A 25,614-nucleotide genomic window follows, 5' to 3' on the forward strand; every position below is an offset into this window, starting at 1 on the left:
GTATTTCGAAGGTCGGCGCTGAAGGTTGTGGAGCGAAAGGCCAAATCAATTTTTGTGCTTGCCGTTGCACTCATACTAATGGCCTTTTCTTATGAAAATCTGCCAGAGTTTGAGAGGTCTCCAGCTCCGTGACAGCCTCGCCTGCTCATTCACCTTTAGCTGAGCAGTCGGTGCCCCATCAGTGAATGCATCGCCATTTAGCCTTTCATACCGCGTAGAGATGAGGGTTCTCAGCCGGGTGGGCAGGACATCAGCCTCAGAGGAGGTTTTAAAGAGGTCGCAGGGTGATTTAAGAAATACAGTATAAACCTTTACAAGTGCACGTTATTTATATTGAGTGATATCTCTGAGAGCCGTAGCGTTTCCCCGTGCTGCTGCAGCTGCCTAAACACATTTCTGAATCCTTTTTGAGGTTAATGTGACACCGTTTCTTCATCGAAGGGTCGCGGTGAGATATTAGGTGATAAACTGAACGGGCCAGTACTGATCTGATATTGGCCGACAGATGGCTGCATTGGTTAATGGATTTCAATGCGCTTTCTTACACTGAGTCATTATGAAACAGAGAAAATGCAGCTTTACAAGCTTTCTCTGAAGATTCATTTAGAGCAGAGGTTCTTATATTTTTAATGGCTGATTTAGGAAACTGACAAATGATTGAAGGCGATGTACACAGTTAGCTAACAAGGAAGAGATGCAGATCCCTTTGGTGTTGCGTCTGGAGGACCATTTGGGCTAAAATCTGCCATTGTGTGAATAGGGGAGCATCTAAGGCTGCGTTCACTCTGCAGGTCTTGATGCTCAATTCTGATTTTTTTGATCAAATCAGATTTTTTTGTCTGCTCGTTCACACTACAAATAAAATGCGACAGCAAACGCGCTCTAGTGTGAACGCTCAAAGCGGCCGCATGCGCAAAAGAAGACGTCACACACGACGCGCTCAGTTTAGACCCAGAGCAACAATATCGTTTGACTGATGGCCCTTAATATAAAGACTTCGGACTTTACGTTTCCCAATTTTTGCTTTAAGTTATTTTGTTATTGACATAATAATGATAATGTAATAATAATGTAAATAACCTAATAATGATCCTTGTTGCTGTTTTAGAGGAGCGCTGCTTCAAAGGATAGTTTCTGTCAGAATCTGCAGATTATACAGTACAAATAAAATGTTCACGTTTCTCCAACGTTGTCCTCTCAGCAGTTTCACCGGATGTCCAGGAAGCGTTCACGATGTCTTCTCCGGCGCTGATAATTGGCGTCTGTCTTGTGTCGGTGACGTAAAAGACGGATTTAATGCGACATGACCATTAAAACAGCAGTCGCTTTCTAAAACATCAGATATGTATCGGATTCAGTACCACATACGAAAGTGACCCAGATCGGATTTGTGCCGTTCACACTGTCACACCATGATGGGATATGGGTCGCATAGGGTCAAAAAAATCGGATTTGATGCGCTTTCGCCTGCAGTGTGAACGTAGCCTAAGACAGCTTCATCCCGCCTCTGCAGGTATGAAGCTCAAACATGCTTTAAAGAACGCACATCATTAAATTGCTGCCCTTCCTCATCCTCGGACCAGCTGCCGTGCTAAACTGTTTTTCCAACTCGTGCAACAAATGCACATGGTCAGTCTTGTTATTTCAGCTGTATCTGTTGCTATGCTGGTTTCCAGCTGGCATGTTGGGGAGCTCTCCAGCGGGTTGTACCATCAGGGAGGTCTGAAAGCTGCTAGAACTTCAGATTCAGACACTGGCAGCGTTGAAACGCGTGTCCAGTCTTCACCGATTACCTGTTTGTGAACACACAGCAGCGAGCGGCTCTGAAGCTGTTGTTGGCGTGTTATTAGACAAATGTTTTTGTACCTGAGATGAGTTCAGGAAAGTAGACAGACATCTGCTCAGCTCTCCACTCCGGGCAGATTCGTGGCAGGTTAACCTTGTCAGAGTGGAGCGATTTGAAAGCTTTTGGAATATAGGGCTGCTCGATTATGGCAAAAATGATAATCACGATTATTTTCACTGAAATTGAGATCACGATTATTTGACGATATTTATTTAACCCTTTAAGACCTACTATAGAACCAAGTCCACCAGAGCTTATATATATATATTTTTTTACATGCTGTAGTGCCATTTGTGGGAGCATTTCAAGTTGCTATACATCAATACAACTGTTATAGCCCATATTTTAATAATATGTATGCATTAAGTCCATAGTAATTACATAAATTGCAAAAAAGTGCAATAAACTACAAAAAAAATTGAAAATCGCTTTTGTTTTGTTTACATATATTTCTACTTGGAGAAGTTTAAGAGGTTTATCCCTCAAAACTTTAAATACAATAAAGTTGCAAAAAATAGTTTCCCACCACAGGAAATTTATTTTGAGTGTCTTCATAGTTTTATTTTGGAGATACAGCAATTTTTATATACTGCAGGAAAAACAAAAAACAATCCTATGATGCAAATTTGCAAAGAAAACAGCATGTGCATCATTTCACTGTGGGAAGTGTTACGAACAGCTGATAGGAACGGCAAAGCGTGTTTCTGGAATATTATGTTTTTGTTCCTGCAAGCGCTTTTTATGCAATTTTTGCAAAGCTATATGTGGAAGGAAACCGTGACCGAGGACAAGCTGATGGCATCAGATGTAAGTACAACTCCTCCGGTTTCATATGCAAAACAAATTATTGCGCTAGCTTACACGGTTCAGATTCTACAGGGATTTAAAAATAGTTACGCAAAACGGAGCGTGCTGCTCTGACCGGCTTTAAAGGGTTAACAATGACTTTAAAAAAAATAATATAAAATAGTGTGCAACACCACTGAAGTTTTTTGTTTTTTTTTAACTCTTTTCAACCAACAGCAGTCACTCTCCAAATAACTTCTGCTTAGCTTTCCGAGCTTCCCTCGGGTCCTCTTAATCAGCGGTCTCCACCCTTTTTTGCGCCACGGACGGTTTATGCCCGACAATATTTTCACGGACCGGCCTTTAAGGTGTCGCGGATAAATGAGGGAGGGGCTAATAATCGGCTCAGTCATTTTTAATGATCGTTGAAAGCCCAGATCGTAATCGTGATTAAAATTCGATTAATTGAGCAGCCCTATTGGAATAGATGAAAAGGTTTGGACGATGTGTGCAAACTGCAGAGCGCCCAAACAGAGGTGGAAGAGGAGGTCTTACTTTTCTTATTTTGGATGTTATCATTCAGAGCGGCTGGAGAGCCAGAACCTTTACGATCGTGGCGTCTGCGTGCAGGTGCTGCTGGGACTCGACGACCCTGCTGTGGTTCTCTCTGCTGTTATTAATGGAAGTGGCTGGAAGTTTGGGCTTTCTGGCCAGCAGATGAGCACTCTCCATTGCCTCATTACTGCAATTACCAGCGTAATTAGCTGATTGGCTGATGGGCTCGCTGGCAGGCAAAGCACGCTTACCCGCTTTTCCTTTTTTTATTCCAGGAAATAACTGACGCTAGCTGAAAATTCTTTTGTGCTTCAGTTCACGGAAAACGAAAGAAGCCTATGTGGGTATTCATCTGTTTGCCTGTGAGCAGATGCTGCGTACTGCTCTGTTATCTCAATGTTGTGATTGTGCATGAAGATTAAAGACAGATACTCACAGCTAACCCTTTCATAATTACTTTGTGGAAGGACCCCCACCCTCCCTCCAACACGCCTCCACTCCCTGCGTCTTTGTCCTCCACGTAAAAGCGCCTCAAAGCAAAACTCTGGATAACAAACAGTTTATTTGGTAAAACGCTGGTCTTGCTCTGCTTGAAAGATCTGAGCTCACACCCAGAGGAGGAGGAGGTGTGAGCTGGAGAAAGAGAGAGTGAATCACTCCGACACATGCTCAGTGTGGACAGTGTTGGAAATCTCTTATTCAGTGTTACTAGAACTACTTCAGTCAGATGGATGGTTTAGCAGGTGACCCTCGTCAGAAGTCTATCTGTATTTTTCTACCATTTATCTGGATCTGGAGTCGAAGCAGAGATGCATCAACCTTGCTTTCCCCGTCCACCTCCTGCACCTTTGACTGCTGCCCAATCAAAGCACCGAAGCCCCTTTGGTCCCTTCTGCTGATGGTCAGGGTTTCAGCAGCAGCTTTTAAACCACACCAAGTTATGGTTTGCACTGAAAGCCAGTGCATTCATATCAGCCGCTGCACCGCCTGATAGTTCTGCTGTTGACTGTGCTGCCAAGGAAACGCAGACTGTACACCAAACAGTCGGGCTTGGACAGCTTCTGTTGAATATCAACACTTCACCGAGTTCTTTTGATTCCTCAGAGGCATCCGATGGAAGACAAACCACTGCTCAGGAGACCATCAACTTTTATTCTCTTACACAATACTTCTAGAAGGGTGATGCGTCCTGCATGACACGGTGCCACGGATCTCAAAATGGTGACGCACGCTTAACAGTTTTATTACCCGCTACGCCATTCTACTCTAAACAACAGTGTCTCAGTAACTTTCTCAGTAAATGATGGTCCCCTGTTGTCTACTTTTTCGTGGGCGAGAGTCTACAGCTTTCTACCACTGAAGGACACGGAGTCTAATGCCTTTGTTTTTCAGGGCCGTGTCCACTTAATACTACACTATATGATTAAATGGCATTTTGGTTAATATGAGACTCGAAATTATTTGAAGTGCCATAATGTTAACACTTCGTACTGTTATAGCATGAACCAACGTTTCCAACAGACGACACAGTTATGGGCTCAACATGGTTCTCTGCTGGCAGACTGTAGGGAGCGGCTGTTACCGCGTGGAGCTGGTGTCCAAAAAGATCCCGTTAGTTGGCAACGGTGGGAAGATTTGGGGGAGTCTTTTGTTGCCAGTGGCTGATTCAGCATCACCTGATCAGCCCTTTATCAAAAGTTTGAAGCCTAATCTTGAAAGTAGAGATAGTGTCTGTCTCCTGAATCCAAACTGGAAGCTGGTTCCACAGAAGAGGGGCCTGAAAACTGAAGGCTCTGCCTCCCATTCTACTTTTAAATACTCTAGGAACAACAAGTAGGCCTGCAGAGCGAGAGCCAAGTGCTCTGTTAGGATAACGTAGACCTCTTAGCACCATTTTAGGCAGTGATGTTAACTTCCTAAAACCGGAACTCTTCCACGGCATGCATTTTTAATTTCTCTTTGATGTTTGGGGTGATTGATGAATATAAAAACGAAGAATTACCAGATATTTTTTCATCCATCCATCCATTCGCTTCCGCTTATCCTCTTCAGGGTTGCGGGGGGTGCTGGAGCCTATCCCAGCTGTCATAGGGCGAGAGGCGGAGTACACCCTGGACAGGTCACCAGTCTGTAGCAGGGCCAACACACAGGGACAGACAACCATTCGCACTCACGTTCACTCCCGCATTCACACCTGTGGGCAATTTGAATTAATCAATTAACCTATCCCCACAAGCTGCATGTCTGCATGTCTGTGCCAACTCCACACAGAAAGACCGCGGCCTGATGGTGGTATTGAACTCGGGACCTTCTTGCTGTGCGGCAACAGTGCTAACCACCGTGCCACCGTGCTGCCACATATGAGGATATTCATTTAAAATTTCGATAGAACAGTAGCAGTATAACGTCCTCGTAAGTGGATTCAGGCCCTTTATAGAGCAAAATTGAGTATTTTGGTCTAAATAACCCAAAATGTGACGTCCACATATGTGTACGCCAGCTCCAAGGAGGTTAAAGCTGGGATTCTTTAGGCCTGTCTCGTCATCTTCTTGGCGCTTCCTTGGGCTCGCCGTGCTGCTGTAGGCTGAATTTGAGTCGGGTGCGCTTCTTCCCGATGACACGGACTAGTGGATCCAAATCTAAACAGCCAAATCTTCAAGTTTCCTGCACACATACAGCAGAATAAGTGGCCGCACACTTGTAGATGCATGCATATTTGCGGCTGCGTGTTGCTGTGTGTTTGCACGCAGGGAGGAAGCGGCTGCGTGCGTGCGGTTGTCAGAACACATCGACTCGCTGTTTGGATCACTCCCCTCCTGATGAACGGAGACAGTGGCTTGTTGTTGTTAACGGCGGCTCCCTCGGGGGCATTTTGGTGGGAAAACTAACTTTCTCTTCTCCTCCCCGCTGTATCCTTTTCCCTCCTCTCAATTAGATCTCATCCTCCTGCCCCCCCCAAATCATTCGCCGTCTCTTTTTCTTGTTAAATTTCCACCGCTCTCTGCCCACGACTGAAGGGAACTCCCTTTCTTTTCTGTGCTTCATCTTTTTTCTTCCACATCAGCAATCAGTCTCCCATTTCAGCTACTGCAGATTAGCTTGCAACACAAGCACAAGCAAAAATTATTTTTCTTTCTTTCCCTTCTCTGTAATTTTCTCCTTTTTTGCCAGACTCCCTCTGCATTTTCTTTTCGATGGGTTTTAAAACCGCAGCCGTCATTCTGTTATTTCCCCTTCTTTCCATTTGCTTCCACGTCTCTTTACTCACAAAAACTTTTCATTCTGGCTCTCGAGGCTCTCCTCTGATAATGGCAGCATTGTCACTCTTTGTCGCGGGCCTCTCTGCTTGTCCTGCAGTCTTTTTTTACAGACAGGCTTACATTGTGAGCCCCTGTAGCTCCGGAGCTGTTAGCTGGCAGGATAGCAGTGGAAAACTGGTATTAAGAGAGCAGGAGGGAGGAGGCGACCCAAAGATAAAAACACACCAGAACATATGAGTCACCCTAGCTGTAAGCTAGCACGGTGCGATGGGTTTACTGGCACCGGGACGGCGGTGGCCATGTTGCTATGTAATTAAACATACAGCAGGCGAGGCTTCTTGATTCATATGTTCCAAATTATATGCTCCCACAAATTCATTCACAATTTGATGGCTCTCAGTTTAAAATGAGGGTTTGTGCGCTTCACATTCTGGGACTCTCCTGCTCATAGTGTCAAGCTGCTTCTCTGCTACTCACATTGATGCCTTCATGTCAGTGTTGGGTTTCAGGGCGTGATTTCCCTTTGACCTTTAGCACACATAATTACTGCCAAACAGCCACCGTTTGACTCCCTAACCTCCCAAAGAAAAGCACGGCAGAGAAAGATGGAGCTCATTTCAGTGGTTTCGTTTCTGAAAGTAAATACTGCTCGTGCTGCTGAAAAAATGCCTCCCGGCGACGTTGTTTTGGTGTGTGCCTCCGTAGCCAGGCAACCACGGCTTCTGGACTGGCCGGGATCCTCCTGCATGCTTGGTTGTCGCCCAAAGGGGGAGTGGAGCTGGAGCGTGGTGGGCTGCTTTCATTGGCTTGCCAGGCTCGGTGAGCCGAGCCATATTTGGTGTGTGAAAGTTACAGTGGCAGTTTATTTTTAGACGCTGCGGTCTTAGATTGTGTGTTGACTGCCTTAATAAGTCAAAGCAGTAGTGATGCTTCACTGTGTGCACAAAGTTCAAAAAGTACGGCATCGGCCCGAATGTTGGGCAGAGTCTCACTGAGGTGCCTGCAACCCAATCAGGAGAGAGTCCTCGTGACACGCTATCAGCCTTTTCAATCAGCTGAAATCACTCCCATATTCACTGTCAGCAGGCAGCTTCCTCCACAACATGCAGGCTCTGTCGGCTTTTGTGGTTTGGCTGCTTTGCCGAAAAAAAGAAATAATAGCGCAAATTAGATTAGAAGACCAGATCTGCTGGGCCTGAGGTTTAAACCCAAACCATCCACAGTGAGAGAGAACCAATCGGTGTACTATTCCTTTTAATAGAATACAATAGAATAGAACAGAAAAGCCACTTGACACCAGTCAGTGCACCTGACAAACATAATGGATTTACTGGCCGTCAGACTGACAATGTAAAAAAAATCAGTACATCTAAATCTGAAATGTATAAAGTCCATTAAAAATATCCAGCATATTTACACATAAGACTATAAGAGACAGTTGTCTCTGTACTTTAGCCGTACAGGATGTTAGAGCAGGGTGTAGAAATATGTCTCATTTAACAACATCAAGGTCAATTTGGAAACAAACGCCAGACGTCACTGACCAATGGGTGGCTGTGCATATATTACAGTGGTCCCTCGCTATAACGCGGTTCACCTTTCACGGCCTCGCTGTTTCGCTGATTTTTTTGGTGCAATTTTGCACGCTTTTTTTCTCATTGTCAATCGATCTCGTGCTGTGTGTACAGTCCAGAATGCGTTCAGCTTGTCAAATTTACATAAATCTTCGATGCTAGCAGTGTGACTCTGAAGTGCTGCACTGTATGTTTGTAAGTTTTCTCGCCAACAAACAACAATGTCAACGAAACGTTTTGTACCATGAAAGGCATCTGCGGTAGGAAGATGCTAACCATCGCACAAAAAGTTAAAGCTAAAGAAGGTAGAAGTTATCATATTTTTTAAGGCGCACCGTAGGGCTGGGCGATATGGCCTAAAATATCTGCTCGCTAGTTTCCACCTAAACATTTCATAGCATGTTCTGACTGAGAGATTTTTGAAACTAATTCAAACGTACAGCTCTGCTACCACTTCCAACATAAATGAAGACAGAAAACTAAACAGCAGTGATGTTTTTAGGGTTACTGAAGTTGGGCTAGCTGGTATATAATGTTGTGCTACGTGATTGCTAGTGACACAGCTATGTTAGCATAACATTAGCACAGTGAAGCTGGAGGATGAACGCCAACTTTTTTTCCACACTCACACAGAAAACACTTGGCAGCCAATCGTTAAGGCTACAAATACCCCAGAAAAACATGGCCTTAGATTTCAGTACCCAAGTACCCCGGTGTGCTCTGTTCGGTCTCGCTCTTCCAACGGTGTTAATATAAACAGGCTGAAATCTCGACTTGGAAGGAGGCCGTCCGTGTCGTTCCTCTCATCTCAAACCGATCTTATTTCTGTCTCCTCTTCAGGCTGCAGCATTCAGCGTCACCGCCGCTTCAAAAGAAGGACGCTCTATACCGTGTCTCTCATTATCCCCGAGCACCGCGTTTCAAATTTAATGGCTGGTGTCGGCACTAAAGCTCGTTAGCCGGATATAGAGGGCTAATGTTTTATTCAGCAAAGAAAAAGGGCGTAATTGCTGACCTGGGGACAAGCGAGGCCTCGGCCGAGTCCGTCGTCTTTAAGGACGCGCTCGCTCTGTCAGGTCTCCCGATGAAGACGGCCGGTGGGAAACTGAGTCCGTCAAACAGAAGAGCAAATCGAATTGTGGTTGAGCTCCTTTTATTCACATCTCAGAAGAAATGATGGGAGCGTAACTTTGTGTGACGTGTGCTTAATTGTCCATTTTTTTCCCTCCATTGTAGCCGTGTCACAAAGGATTTAACAGCGTTCTTATTTGGCCCACAGCGCTGTCTTTAGTTTACTCTTTACTGTGAATCACTGCTGAGTCTCTCGCTCGGCTCACTCAGGACTGTAATGCTGTGAGCACCGTTTTCTCTTTTGCTACTTTTTGAGATTTTATGTCATTTTTTAGACATATTTTTCCAGCTGATGCCTTAAATCCCAGCCGCTGACATAATTCAACGGCGAGACGAGCGTACACGTTCAGCAAATGTGACCGAGGCCATGTGGTCATCTGCGGCTGACGCAGGACACGCCATTTAAGCCGCTTCAGCGTGCTCCTGCAAGCCACTTTGCAACCCACCTCCACCCCAGGTGTTTGCTTTGTGTTTGGCAACTTTTTTCAGTGAAAAATGGAATAACTTTGTGTCATCAGTAAACAGAATAAGACTGCTCGAGTTCAGTAATGAACGGGAAGAGTTTACAAGATGCAAGGTGAGGAAAGGTGAGGTTCCAGGAAAGATAACAGGGAGAAAATAAATTTAAGAGACAAAGATGGAGAGAATTGTGGAGACGGAGGTACCATGTCATTTTAGAGGACGGCTTTGGAGAGCAGATCTGTTTCATCGGCTGACAGATATTTAGGCCAGTCTCTATTCTGAGGTATTTGTGTTCGAGCGCTGCAGAGGAAGATGAAGATGTGGGTGTGTGTGTAGGTGTGTGTGTACTCCTGTGCTCTGCCTTCCTCGTGAGGCTGAGAGTAAAGAGATAGTGGAACATTTTCTACTGCTGAGGATAGAGTGTGTGTGTGTGTGTGTGTGTGTGTGTGTGTGTGTGTGTGTGTGTGTGTGTGTGTGTGGTGAGTAATTGTGGTGTGGTGGGGCTGCAGCATTAGTCAGAGCTGAAAGTGAGAGTCTGCGAAAACCGAGCCACACGCTGAGACAAGATAACAAACACACACGTTTATTGTTTTTAGCACACAGTACACGTGCATGCACATTATATGCAGCGTGTGTGTGTGTGCATGCAGTCTTTCATTTTCTTTGCCCTTCCAGCTCAGCTTCTCTGCTCTCACACACACATCTGTCTCAGCTGGCTTTGTTTACACGGTTTCATTTTCCTCGCTCGCGCGTCCGGCGTAGCGCGGTAGGAAGCTCGGCTCTGTCGTGTTTGCTAAGTCGAGCCTGCTCCTCGGACGGTCTCTGCAAAGGCCGCAAGCTGTGCGCTCGGCTCCTCGCTCGCCTTCCACTCGTCCTTGTCATAACACGACACACACTCTCCTGCAACCTTTTTTCTCGGCCGCTTCACACACTCGTCTTTTCTCCTCCTGCAGGAGCGGCTGATGCACGCACATCTTTCTCTTCCCTCCCTTTGAATCTCTCACCCACACAGCTGGAGTCCCACAATGGCCGGCTTCTGTTGGCTCGTTATTGTAACGGCAAGAAAACGGAGAGAGAGGGATAGAGAGACACAGGAGGAGAGCTTTGTGAGCGTGCCGCAGGCCTTGGCGGGCGGGTTTTCCACAGTGTGTGTGTGTGTGTGTGTGTGTGTGTGATATAAAGAGCGCATACTTCAGCACAGGTTTTGTAGCCCAGAGCCGCTTCATCGTCATACTTTAACGACTTTATAATAGGCGCGTGTGTGTGGTTATGAGTGTGTGTGACGTGCACACACGTGTGCGTGTAACTGCAAACTTGTGCGCAGCAGTCGCAAACATTTTAATGACTTCTTAAACTCCCACAGCCCATAATGTCTTCCTGATGCCGCTGATTCCTGTGGATCCCACATTGATCCTGAAATAGAGCCTGTTAATAGGAAGAGTATATTTTTCCTGGAACGTGTTTCATCTGTGGGAATCTACACCCCTGTTTGACTTTATGACCATGAAGTAAACCCACCTTCCACAAACATGCAGAGTTCTGGGTGTATATTTTTATATTTGAGGATGTATTAATTCAATTTTGGTTTATAATGCAGGTATATATAATTTATAATAATTGCATATTGCAGCTGTTATTGGAGAAATGCCGACATTAACACTTCTCTTTTTAGTTATACTGAGAATGGAAAATCTTGTTTGATACCTTAAAGCTTTCAGCAGATTACAAACCAGCACTGTGTCTAACTTACCTCTGTAGCTGTGTGTAAATCTGTGTTTTTTCCACGTGTGTGTTCTGTATGATTTTCATTGTTCGTCCGAATTCGCCAGCAGGAACTGCAGTACTGATCACATGTTTGTGCAGGTAACAGTCCCGTGAATGAGCGCTTAGAAAATCAGAACAAAGAAAAAATCAGTTCAGTTCGGTTATTTCTACTAGAATATAGAATATAATATAATAATATAGAATATAATAATAGAATATAGATAGCCTTTATTGTAAAATATAAAACTAACAACAAAACACGAGAACTGTTGCCTCATGGCGCTGTTTATTGTAAGGTAAGGATCCTACAATCATACAGGGAAAACTCCTACAATCAAGCACTTGGCGAAAGTGGGAAGGAAAAACTTCCTTTTACCAGGAAGAAGCAGTTCCATTGATGAAAAACGCCAAAGATGATGGTGTTCTAAGCTTAACTGAGGCTCAGACTTGACACTTAATAAACGGTTCCAGGAAACCAAATTATTGCTAAAATACTGCCCGGCATAAGTCACAGAGGTAGAGCAGGTTGGTGGTTTGATCCACGGCTGCTCCCATCTACATGTCGAATGTCCTTGGACAATATTACTAACACCAAGTTGCATCCATCAGAGTATGAATGCGTGTCATTGGTGGATAGAAAGGACTTGAGCACAGATGCAAGTGCTTGTATGAATGGGTGAACGAGGCATGTTGTATGAAGCTGTGTTAGAGTCATTCCAGTTAAAGTAAACGGTCCCAAATACAAAGCTGTTGCCTCCGGGGTAAAAGTCCAGGGTTCAGTCCTCGCTCCCAGGATGACCTCCTGTTGTTGGACGTCTTTACTGCCGTGCTGCTGTAGAGGCCGAAGCCTTTGAGGTGTCAGACAGAGGTGCTGTGCAGATGCTGCGCTCAGCCTGGCTCAGTCCCGTGTGGCTCCTGAGCGGTGCCTCGTCAGACCCCGTCACCTATAACAAACAGTATTTCCAGGAGTGCAGAATGTGTTTCCTGTGCCGCATGACAGAAGGACGACTGTGGGGAAAAAGTCCACAGTGACCTGTGTGAAAATGGCTTGAGTGTTCTCCATAGTGAATTTGGAGAGCGGCGTTCGTATCGAACTGCCTTTAAACCCATTTTCCGATCTCAGAACTTTTCCATTTTAAAAACTTGGTTGTTTTTTGCGATCAAGCTGACATTTGGGAGTTGGACAGCTCGCGGCCCTCGCTGCTCATATATTTCCAATTCCTTGACTGCACCGCGAGAGTGTGAGTGTGCCTGCTGTGGACGGGGCCTCGAATTTTTAACAGCAGAAAATAGGCTCTAAGATGGATTTCCCCCCATAAACATCCGCCTGCCTGTTGGCCAGCTGAAGCCCCCCCCAATAGCTCGTCCGTCCGTCTTCATATTTTCCACTGGAAACCTTCGACTGTGCCAGGCAGCCATTCCCATCTTGCCCTCTCTCCCTCTGCAGGTTTCCTGCAACCCCCCCACCCGCCTGCTCTCTGAATGCAACCTTTCTCACTCGCCCCACGCTGAGCCTCTCACCTCGCTCTACTTCTCCCCTCTTTGCATTTCCTTACACTCCTCTGCTCCCCCCATCATTCCTCCTTCTCTTCCTCCCTTCACGCTCCCTCTGTCCTCCTTCATCTCACTCTGAGGTTCATTTCGCCCCAAGTCATCATATCGCATCACTGTGCTCCCGCTGCACCTCCTCATCCTCGTCCTCCTCCCAAATATGAGGCTTATCTGTGGAGCTGTCACCAGGTCCGCCGTAACAATGGACTCCTTTCTCGGCGTTCGCCTCTCGCTGCGACAATGAGCTGCTTTCTTTCTGCTGCGAGACTCGACGCCTCCTCGTAATATGTCCATGTTTAGGAGATCTCTCCCTCATTTTCTCTCTCATTATTCTTGCTTGACCTCTCGTTTTCTTTCTCTCACTCATTCCTGCTTCCTGTCTTTGTCACTATCTCAGTCTATCTGCCTCGCGCTCGCTCCCACTCTTGGACTTCTTTGAAAGAGCTCTGTGATTGCATTTTTCTCGAGGTAACAAAAGTGTGTGTGTGTGTGTGTGTGTGTGTGTGTGTGTGTGTCCAGTGTTTCATAAAGGCGGTGTATCTATGTGCCATATTATCAGGTCATTAGAGCGCCGGGTGTGAAGAGAGTGAGGACAGAAGTGAAGTTAATTATGTGTCACACCACCTGTGATCGTTAACACGTGTTACCTGTGTCCAAATCCAGGGCGTGGCTAATGCAGGCCACACCTTCACAAGCCAGAACCGGGTGGGACGGTCTATAAAAGCGCTGCTCCTGTAGCGTAGCGACTGTGATGCTATCAACGAGGGTCCTTTTGGTCAGAGAGGACATGAAAACCTTTGTTTACTCTCAGGCAGAGACGCTGCGGCCCGTTTACAACAGCTAATGTAGGTCATAGAACATAAATAATATAACACGGCCAACATTAAAAATATAATTCTATAAAATATATTCAATTTCATTTCATTTAAAAATGACTTTAATGGAATGAAAACTCAAACACTGGGCTCGAACTAGAAGTGCTTCGTTAAAGAGCCTGCTAGTGTCCACGCCTACGTGCCAGAGGTCAGAGGGGGTGTTTCAAAATAAAGCTCATGCCCTCTGCACGTCAGACACACTGCGAATACTCTGCGATCCGTCTCTGACTTTTTGTCCAGGCTGCGTCTCTGAATGAGGAAGCTGAGCCTGCAGAGCGAGCGAGCCCGGCGACGCGCAGGAAAACGAGGATGATGCTGCTGATATGCGATAACGTCTCCTCGTGTTTCATGGCTGTCGCTCACACAGACTTCAAATACATTTTCTGCCTAGTTTGTTGCAGCTGATAGTCATGGTGGCTTTGTGGCTGACGCATGTGTCAGCCACAAAGTTGGGACTTGTTTCAAAGACGATGAAACAAGTCCCAACTTTGAGATTATCACGTATTTGGCTTTAATTAAGTCTTTTAAGTGGGGGGGTGGGGGGGCATCCACACCTCTGTCTGCATGTCAGTGATTCGGTCTTTGAATCGGCCATAAAGCACCAACGTCATCATTAAGCATTAAGTCTTTTTGGATGCAAAGGAACTCTCTGCTGTAAAGTCCTCGAGCATTTAACCGAAGCTCTGAAAGGTTCTCATCCTGCTCGCTGCTTCGGTACGTCCGTACATCCCTCGCCTTCACCTTTAATAATGTCCCACAAAGCGGTTTAGCGCCCTCCATTCTCCTCTGCAGACCAATCCTCCCAAAGTTTCCCGGCTGGTTCAGAGGAGCTTGGGCTGTAACCTCGCCAGAGGTGCTTGCTAAATGGGAGGAAGAAGGGAAGCCAGAGTAGCCCGTGAGAGCGCACGATAACCTTTAGGGCCAAACATCAAACTCCTCTGCGCCGCAGACTTGTGCCGGGAAAAGATGTGAAATATTTTTCTTGACATTTTGAGAGGATTTGATGTATTTTTCATGTTCTTTTAGGGAAGCGGGAAACTCCACGCTCTCTGCTGGGTTCATGCAGGAGTTAAAAAGGTGCTGTTGTGTTCTGTTTTAACGTACGCCGAGCCAGGAACGCTGCCTCGGAGAGCAGCTTTGGGGAATGTGCTGTGGAGGGGATGCGCTTACCCAATCACAGCTGGAGTCGGGCCTGTGCCGCTGCCGTTTTAGTGTCAGTCGGGTCAGGAAGATGGGTTTTTGGGGTTTTTTAGTAAAAAAAACATCAGGTTTGACTAGCTTCATCTGCCGTTTGTATCCACACAGCTAACGGGAACAGCTGGCCTGCAGCTTATCATTCAGCACCACCTCTCATTGTCATCTTTTATTTTCTGCTCCACTCTCGTCACGTTCTCCCGACATGTCTTCACCCTGTGGTGGATGCCTGGTAGCAAGCAGCAGGAGCTTTTTATATTTCACCAGGATTTTTCCTGCATATAAAAATGCATATAGGAAGAGAAGTCCTCAGAACTGAGATCCACAATAAACTAAAGTGGAGATGAATTTACTCGAGCGCCTTTTAATTGTGAAATGTCCAAAAATAACAGGAAACTGCCAGAAAAAGCTACACACAAGTCCAATTCACATCTCAGCCGAATCAGTGAATCGCTCCATTTTTATTTGCTAATATCTTAACGCTTGTTGGGATCATGTGAAGAATGAAAATGTTCTGCAGCCGACCCGAACCTGTAATCACGGCTCTGATCATCACACGAGAGGAAAATGAACTGTTCCCTTTGTGTTTCCTTTCATTCATTTCTTGAATTTGATTCATCAGCAGCTTTACTTTTCAAATTAAAGTCTCTTCAGTGAATTTGGGATCAAACGCACCCCCAAAATGAAGAATAAATCATTTTTAAACTTCACATTCGTGCTTCAGTCTTTTAACTTCTTTTCAAAATTGAAAACTGAAGTCCAAAGGAAGATTTTAATAGACGAACGAGTCCCAATGGATGCTGTCCTACTGCCTGATATAAGAATTAAACCAAAGATTATAATTTGATTTTATGCTTAATCCTCAGGGAATAAGTCATTTAAATTTTTAACTTTTGTCATTTTTTTTACCTTTATAAGAATTAAGGATTTTGAATAGTTTTTTTAACCTGCAGTACCTTCACAGCCCACCAGGGAGTTACATCCCTGCAGAATAAGAAATGAGATCATAAAAATATAGTAATTACTAAAATTAGGTTTACTGAATATTATTTGTTTGAATGTCTGTATAAAGGGTGATATGTTTATTGGGGTGCAACGGTTCCTTTGTGTTTGTCTGGACCTGGGGCCCAGTTTGGTGTTACTGGGGCTCCGGTACGGTACTAACACAGCACAGCAGTGAGTTTTTCCTGATATAGGCCTCGATAAGTGAAATGATCACCCTTGTTTTTTCCTCACACTCATATTTAATTAGCAACTCTTAAGTAAGCGATCATCCTTCTGCTATTCGGACACAAATTAAGCAATTTACCGAACAATTAGAGACGAGTTGGAGGAGATCGCTGCCCGACAGTTCGCCTGTCCTTCGTCGTCTCTTTGTGATTTAATTTGCAGCGCCGTGTCAGAAGGCGTTTGGTTTGAAGTTCTGTCTTTGGAGAACACTTTGTGACAAACTCAATCAGCCGAGGAAGCTGAAGATTTTTGTTTCTTGATTTCCAGCCGTTGACCCGTTCTGATATTTTTGCCGTCTCTGCTGCTCGCCGCGCAGCATCGCAGAAGGCTGCTGGTTTCAAACAGCCTATGTTATGAAGCTCAAGTGTCGGTTATAATGGGCCCTGTCTGCTTTTCTGTAATCTATAATTATGTGGACAGAACTGTATCTATAATTTGTTTTCCTGCAGTAATAATTTTCGAGCTGAATCGTGACATCCAGAAATGAGCTTTTATCTGGCGGCGGGGAAAAGGAGCATCAGATTTTAATCGTGACACTTTGAAATGACAGAAGGAAAAGGAAGGCGGGACTAAAGAGGAGAGCATGGCGATGCAGAAAGAAAGGGAAGTAGAGTGAAGTTGACGGGAAACTGAGGATGAGAAAAGCAGGCGAGGCAACAAAGAAAAGGCAGGAAGATATAAATAAAATGACTGGAACAACTTATTTCCACTATGTCCCTTTGCTGTTTGCTCTGCTTCTGGAAAAAAGGACGAGATCCAAGAGTTTGCCAGAGAAGGCTTGAGGGCGCTTATCCAGCAGGGGGCGTGAAGGGGGGTATTTAGGAGACTTGTTGTCCACGAGGGGGTAACTGGTAGAAGTCCAGCTGCTGGCATGCTTTTGATTTTTGTTGAGGTGGCCACATGCGCTGCACCTCTCATGGAAAATAGGCTTCTGTGTGTGTGTTCGACTGTTTGCATGGCTGTGTGTGTTTGTGTGTTTGTGTGTGTTTTCCCCCGGCGACGCGTGTGTGCTGGTTAGAGCATTAATGATGTGTCTAGGGAGCGTTGCCTCTACATAATTTATCAACCAGGATTTATTAGCCGCAGAATTAACTTGTAGGGGCTGGTGGAGGGTCGGGGGCGGGGAGGCGGCGCAGGATGCATTCGCTCTTGTTTTTGAATTTATGTGCACGGATGCATTGTCAGTCCCCTGCGATCCATTTCTCTCCATCAGCCTCCTGCCATGTGGGCGTCCCCAGCCGTGTAATTGGCCGAGTTATTTTAATTTTAGTCGGGTTTAAATTACAATTCTGTTGAGTGTGTCCATATGCGCTGAAGGAGGAAGGCTTAAACTGGATTTATGGTTGACGTAGGGGTTATGTTAATGCAGACGCTGATGACAAACTATGATTTATATTTGAGCATCGACATTTGTGGTTGACTGCTAGCGGCACGAGCACCGAGGGGCCATTTCAGATTTACACAAAGAAGCTACGTTTACATCGGGTTCGTTGCAAAATTGAAGTAGAGAGGTCCCAAAACTTTCATACCTGTCTTCTGATACTGTTAGACTACTGTCAAAGCTGACCAGAAATCATGTTTGATTAGAGCCTAAACCTGGGGTGTCCAACTCCAGGGCTCGAGGGTCTGCAGGTTTTAGATCTCGCCCTGGGTCAACACACTTGAATCAAATCATTAGTTCATTACCAGGCCTCTGGAGAACTTTTAGCCATTTAAATCAGCTGTGTTGGATCAAGGACACATCTAAAATGTTGCCCACCCCTGGCCTAAACCAAACCACATCATAGTACATCTCCAACTCCCCTTCCAACCCAGTTTTTTGGATATTTTGTAGCTACATGCTAAAACCGTTAAGCTAGCTAATATATATAATTATCTGGCTCTTTTTTTCCCCCCCTCTTCTGTCTTCCAGATTACAGAGATGGGTAAGGACTCGCTCCCAGAATGGCTGCACTGGGATGCCAGCAGCAGAATCTTGCAAGGTCTACCTTTGGAAGAGGATAAAGGTGTTCACTACATCACCGTGTCCATCTCCAACCACACTAAATCCTCGTCTTCTTCAGAGGTATTTTCCATCGCAGTGCACCCTGAAGATTGCCTGGATTCAGATTCAGCTCAGCTGACGTCTAACCAGGCGTCCACTGAAAATGACGTCCAACAGTTCATGTGTGGGAACGAGGAACCGGTCACAGTGCTGACGGTGATCCTGGATGCTGATTTGACAAAGATGAGCTCAGAGCAGAGGGTAGAGCTTCTGGATAACATGAGGAGCTTCTCTGGTGTTGGGCTTCAGTACATGAAGATGCTCCCTGTGGTCAACAACAGGCTGTTTGACATGTCTGCGTTTATGGCTGGACCTGGGAATGCCAAAAAGGTGAGTGAATAGTCATTTCACTCTACTAGCAGTACCCCTCAAAGCTCTTTTCTGAACTGAGCAGTTTGTGTCAATTTGAAGGGCTTCTTATAGAACAAAATTAGTTACCTTGTGCAGCTACTTATAAATAATTCTAATAGTCACCAATGGGTTGAACTGGTAAACATCTAATCAACATTTCTGATGTCTCTCCAGGTGGTGGAGAACGGCGCTCTGTTGTCCTGGAAGCTCGGCTGCTCGCTGGACCAGAGCACAGTCCCAGATATCAACAGCGTCCAGGGTCCTGCAAAGGAAGGCACAATGTCAGCCAAGCTGGGTTACCCCGTGGTGGGCTGGCACATCGCTAACAAGAAACCTCATGTCCCCAAACGAGTGAGACGACAACTAAACAACACTCCGACGCCTATTCTGGTTGTGCCTCCTCCAACAACTGCAGTGGAGCCACCAGTGCGAATTATCCCAACCCTCTCCTCTCCCTCTATTGCTGCACCGACTGAAAGCTCTGCCCCTCCCGTGAGAGGTCCCGTCCCGCTTCCGGGAAAGCCTACTTTTAGAGTACGTGACCCTATTGCTCACACTCCGACTACGGGACCTTCCCAGCCAACGAAGGTCATGGAGTCCACCAGCAGCATTGCTATCCAGCCGAGCATGACCAGGCCTACCTACGTACAACCCACCGCCACACCAGCCACAGCCTCCACACCCACATCCACCAGAAAACCTACCAGGAAACCAGGAAGGAAGCAGAAGACAACCACACCAGCATTCAGAACGCCAAAGACCCCCACAACAAAGTCTCCTATGACCACCACATCACGCACTGTTCCAGATCCATTCAACGAAAAGCCCGAGTTAAGGAACCCCATCGACCAGGTCAATGCATTGGTCGGCACTTATTTCGAAGTCAAGATCCCATCTGATACATTCTTTGACAAAGAGGATGGAACGACAGATAAGCTGCGATTAACCCTTCGACAAAACCATAATGAAATAGTTCCAGAGGACTCCTGGATCCAGTTCAACACGACCAGCCAACTCCTGTATGGACTGCCTGATGTCCAGCATGTGGGAAAACATGAATACTTCATGCAGGCAGCTGACAAAGGTGACCTCAATGCAATTGATGCTTTTGAGGTACGCGTAAACCGCTGGCCAACCAATGACAAAACGCCCGTTATATTTACGGCACGATTTGAGGGTGAGCCACGGTCTGTAACGAACAACATCCACAGGAAGATCCTCCTGGTTAAAAAGCTGGCATATGTCCTCGGGGACCGCAACAGCAGCACGGTGAGTCTAAGGAACATCACCAAAGGGTCCATTGTGGTGGAGTGGACGAACACCAGCCTGCCTCAGCATCCATGTCCAAAGGAGCAGATCTTAGTCATGAGCAGGACGCTGGCCAATTCTGACGGAAGACCCTCACAGAGCTTCAAGCACATAATGGACCCCGAATTCAAACCACTGGACGTCAAGGTGAAGGGGAGGGCAAGCTGCCGAATGTATTCCTTCATCCCACCAGGAGACATCGATATCCCAGAACCTCCAGCTGTCACTCCAGCTGTGGGATCAAGCAAGGATAGCGCAGATGACGTCTATCTCCACACGGTCATTCCTGCTGTGGTGGTGGCAGCAATATTGCTAATAGCAGGAATTATTGCAATGATCTGCTATAGAAAGAAACGAAAGGGCAAGCTTACCATCGAGGACCAGGCCACCTTCATTAAGAAAGGTGTGCCGATTATCTTTGCAGATGAACTTGATGATTCCAAGCCACCTCCATCCTCCAGTATGCCCTTGATTCTCCAGGAAGAGAAGCCCCCACTTCCACCCCCTGAATACCCCAACATGGCCACGCCAGAAACCACTCCCCTAAATCAGGAGCTGCTGGGGGAGTACACGGCTCTGCAAGATGACGACCCCAACGCGCCTCCCTACCAACCGCCTCCTCCCTTCACCACTCCTATGGAGGGCAAGGGCTCCCGTCCGAAGAACATAACTCCCTACAGATCTCCACCTCCTTATGTGCCGCCCTAAGACTTGATTAACCCTCCCCTGATAGGGAGGAGGGTGAGGATGCCTGAGGAACTCTGACAGTTTCCTTTCTGGTGTTCGTCTGTCTGGACATTTGCAGGGAGTGATGACAAGAGGTGCTATAGTACAAAAAGGCTTCAAGCGACTTTGGTTTGGGATGGGTCGGGGCGCAATGATTTGGGTGGGCTTTACAGTGCACAGGGAGGGACTACTGTTTTCGTGGTAGCCCACCTACTACAGTGGCCTAAGACGAGCAAATTCTCATCACACTGGCTTTGGTTCGACCAGCTGGTCTGAAGCAACAACTGGGAGACGTGCGCTCCCATCCCAGCATTTTCTTTTCTCCCGAGTTTGGATACTGGATTATTTTTCACCTTTTTAGCCCAAGATTCTTTTTTCTTTTTCCTCTGGACTGAAGTGTTTGCCTAACTCTTCTTCTGCCTGGCTTTTAAATAATGCGAGAAGACGGCGTCCTGTCATCAGACCGCTGCAGGCGACAGCTCGCATTTTTAATAAAGGGAGACAGATCCTTCGAATATGAGAAAAGCTATCGCGAGGATCTCAATTCAGCCCTGCAGACGACACAAGACAATAGGAGGCCGAAGTGTGTGCGTGAGTGTGTGTTTGAATGAGCGGGTGTGTTTATTCAGATTCAATACGGTTTGCCTTTTAACACTAGTTGTCTGTTTTTATCCTTATTCACAATGTGTAGTAAAGATGAGAATAACAAGGTAGCCTAAAAAGATTTAGAGAAGAAGAATAATTTTTGTTTCATTGGTTTTGGGTTTCACTGTATATCTGGAAGACGTTATGATAGATTGTTATATTTTTTTGGAGGTCGAAGAAATGTGGAAGAAAGGGACTGCCTCACTAAAATAACCTGCAGGAGCTTTGTATTCCTGTTTGTTTATATATATGAAACACTAATATCACAATTCAAACATGAACCTTCCTCCCTTCAGTACAGCCGACAGACTCAATCAGGTGGAAGCAACAAAGAAATTTAGTTGACAGGTTGACGAGATTTGGAGATCAATTATTAAATGTAGCAACACAACTCTTGCCCTTTTGTACACACCTCCACGTTGTATACTAACAGGAAGAACAACCCTGCAATTTATTTTGGACCAGGGAGAATTATTTTTTTATGTAACGAGGCAGTTCTTCTCTCCACTCGGATGGGGAACGCCACGCGGGACTGTACAGATAATCCCATTCTAGATTTCACGGAGGAGACGACGGAGGCCGAGACGCGGATGCGATTAGTCACCGAAACAATAAGATCACGTTTTAATTTTCTTTTTACAAGAGTTTTTGATACAGCCTCAAATCGATTAATGATTAAAACGAGAAAATGATTCAAGATTAGTCTTCTGTGATTTGTAAAATCTTAGCTTAGAAGTTCAATTATTGGTTCAGTTATGTACTTTGATTTTTTTGTCATGGGTCACATGTTTTAACGTTTTATTTTACTCTGTGTGTGTGTTTGCATTTAAAGTGTATTTCCCACTATTCAAGAATTGAATGATCCATATTTTATGTATTCACAACTTTTATTTCTTTATGTCCTTCTGTTTGATGATGAGTTCAACTGAAAGTGACCCTTTGCAATAATAATGTACGCTGCGGTCGACCCAGCAACGGGTCGACGCAGGCTCGAGTGACTCGTACGGTCGTGATGTTGTCGGGTGTGCAGATGCCAAGGCTTTTATTTTTTGCTTTTGGAGTGTGCATTGTAATAATAAAACCAAGTGGTACCTTAAACAAAAGCAAAATCACCCCTTTCTTCATTCTGATTTAACTCATTTCTGCCGGGAAAATATTTTCTCCCACCCTGACTGATGTTTATGGATGAGATTTTTGGTCACCGTCACTTTTCTACTGCTCCACTTAGCCTTGAATTGATAAATCAATCCGTCTGAAGTCCACAAGAGGTTTTACCTCCCTAGACAGCTCGCTGCCTGGCAACCATCTACGGTCTTTGGACTCACTGGAACGGTTGTACCGCTGTCCTTTTTGTACTAAATTATTCTGCCATTGAATGACTAGTTGGACAATTCCGTTTGAAAGCTCTTTCCATTAAAAAGGCTACGCTGTGAAAACAGTCTCTCAGCTCACTCTGTCTTTCCACACGCTGCATACAGATAATTTGCATTGATTACTTGGAATATTGATTAGATGTAAACAATTTGCCAGCTCTGCTGTCCCTCTGCGATAATTCACGACAGAGTTTAATTTGGAGGTAGGGGAAGCGATGATCGATGTATTCCCGGGACGTCCGTAGATGCTGAAATGGATAAACGGGTCGTACTGATGACAGAGATTAACGGGGGATTGATCTGGGTTTGATTGAGGCAACCCGTGAGGTGGCTCGGTGTGCGCATATATGACAAGACTCTCGACCTTTGAATTAAAATGAGCAGCATGGTCATAAAAAGGGTGAAATTGACGGCTCTTTAGCTGCAGTATCTCTGATGACCAACGAGACGGCGAAGAGGTTTCACGACAGCCCCCGAGGATGGGGGTCAAGGTGAAGACTCAGACCTCACTGGGCAAGCAAAGAAGTGTGAAAGGCTACTGGCTTCAGTTCAAGTAGCCCAGCACAGTCTCAGAAACAGGTTAGACTGCATCTTAGCAACATGCTAAACAAGCTTAGCAAGCTGGCCTTTCCATTTGGATATTTCACACAGGTAAAAATTACACAAAGGGGAAGATCTGGACCTAAATAACCCTTAGACATTCATCTGAGTGCAACTACAAGGTTAGTGGGCTAAAGTGCCACAAAGGTGCCCCTGGTTTTACCTGCTCACTGATCCCAACCTGCTGCAAAGCATCTTTAAAACTGTGCTCACACCTGTTCTCCTTCTACGCTTTGGAGTTACACCCCTCTGAAGACGTCGGCATAGGTCATACGCTGCTCATTAATACTGATTCTGATTGGAGGAGAAACAAGAGTGTGACGTTTACAGTACGTTATAAAATGGAGGTCATTTAAAGAAATACTTCGTGTTCAGGTGCACGGTACTGATCTGTGGTACTGCCGTGACTCCTGCCAGAGGCCCTGAAAAAAGTCACACTGAATTTAGTCCAGTGTTGTAGCTGTAACGCTAAAGAGAAAAGCAACAATATTCAGATCATTTACTTATGTAATGAACTGTCATATCAGCAGAACTGTGCGGGTTGTGCTTATAATTTAATCGACTTTCATAAGCTCAGCGACACAAACGACTCTCCAGAAGCACCGTCAGTCATCCCGCCGCAACAACACCTGTCTCATTTCCTCATGTCTTAGCACCTCCTACCTGAGCTGAGGTGGCGAGGCAGCAGGTAAAAAGAGAGAGACATCCTCACCTTCATTTAAAGCGACGTCATTTGTGTCATAAATAGTTTTGTTGCAGCTCAGCTGCAGCTGGATTTATGATAAGAAGTGGAACAGTGCTCAAGTTTTATAATTAGAGACACTTTTAATTAAATTCACAGCATGGCCGGACGTGACAGATGTCACACAGAAACGGTGAAGGGCAGAAAACCTGAAACGTCTGAGGCACACCCTCGCGATGCTTCTTAGTTTTACGTGTCGAGGAGCTCAGACTGACTTCAGGAGGAAACGCAGACTACGAGCTCCCTCTGCTCACAAACACAGGAAGCTAAACCTGTAAACGTGCAAGAAGGGACCATGAACCCATTCAGAAAGCATTTAAAGGCCCATTCCTCAGCTTTGAGATCAGCATGTGCATTACTGTCACTTTCCCTAAACACATCTTGTGATTTTCCCTGGTTTCTGGTTTTAGATTCACGAGCGAAGGGGCTGATTTTCATTTCTTTTACGTGCATAGTTTAGGTTTCTCTTAACACTCTATTCTGATCTGAAGGATGTATCCTTTATATCATTTTCAGATTTCATCTACATCACAAAAAGCACACCCTGGTTTGACAAGAAACCGTTAACAGCACGGGGAAAATTTCCCCAGCAGGTAAAACTGGATCGGACAGAATGGAGCAGGGGAAACGCGTTTTTGCTTGAGTCAGCCTTCTGATACATGATTAGTTTTCTCTGGAGTTGTGACAGACTTTATGAGATGTAATTTCAGCTGACTGAATCTCTTTTTGTCAGTAATTGAACGGTCTCATAAAAGGTACAAGATTGTAGCTTTTGACAGTTTTTCAGGGCTTTGTTTGAGGAAACATTATAGCCACAAAGGCTTCACTATCACACTTCTTTTGCAGGGAAGGTTGATTAAAACTCTCGTTGGCCACACAGGCTACAGCTGAATGCAGTCGAGTGCACTGGGTCTCTATTAAAGGTGTGTGTGGGGGGAGTGGGGGTGCATGGAGTCTGATAGGTGGGTGGAAACTGTGCAGCTGAGGATCAGGACTTTAAATTGGAAATAAATTGACAATCAATCCCAGGAAAAGTCACTCAGAAAACAATTCAGCTGGTCTGCTGCAGCCTGGCTATTACCCAGGTCATGAGGACTGTCCACGATGACATGCTCCTTCATTACAGCCTGACCCGCTCAGCAGCGTAAGCATGAAGCGTTTGAGTCCCCAAGGTCATTCGCTGATGTGCAAACCACAAACAGATACTTAACGCAGGCTGAATATACGACTGCAGAGCTGCATTAGTGTGTTAGCAGCTAAATGTGCACACTGGTACCAGTATAGTGTCATCCCGTGCAAACATGAGCAGCCTCAGTCGATGAAGCAATGCTCTGCTTCTTCTCCGGTGAGTCCCTCGTCCTCTGGTTTCACACCAACTCAGACAGCGAACAGCAAACGTGGTCCCTGCTCGTCAACCAGGCCTCCACCTGCTGCAGGTTCTGGTTGGAGTGGACCTCCATCCTCCAGAACAGATGATGTCGAGGACCACCACTTCACTGACGGTCAACCAGCTGTCATGGAAACAAACCAGGAAGATGTGTCAGCAGGGGTTTTCAAAATAAGAGCAAGAAAATATTCATAAATTAGGATGGTCTTT

At 45.6% G+C, this 25,614-nt stretch overlaps 1 protein-coding gene across 1 annotated transcript in view; it reads left to right on the forward strand.

Moving 5' to 3' along the window:
• dag1 (dystroglycan 1) overlaps nt 1-22,738 on the forward strand; it is a 56,093-nt gene extending 33,355 nt beyond the window's left edge. The window contains exons 3-4 of the mRNA XM_082533440.1: nt 18,141-18,602; nt 18,798-22,738. Coding sequence (XP_082389566.1) covers nt 18,141-18,602; nt 18,798-20,639 — 2,304 coding nt within the window. The 3' untranslated portion in view covers nt 20,640-22,738. The remainder of the gene's footprint in view (nt 1-18,140; nt 18,603-18,797) is intronic.
• The last annotated feature ends 2,876 nt before the right edge of the window (nt 22,739-25,614 follow it).

Source organism: Aulonocara stuartgranti (assembly GCF_965226115.1).
Source record: "Aulonocara stuartgranti genome assembly, chromosome: 5".
NCBI classification, from domain to species: Eukaryota; Metazoa; Chordata; class Actinopteri; order Cichliformes; family Cichlidae; genus Aulonocara; species Aulonocara stuartgranti.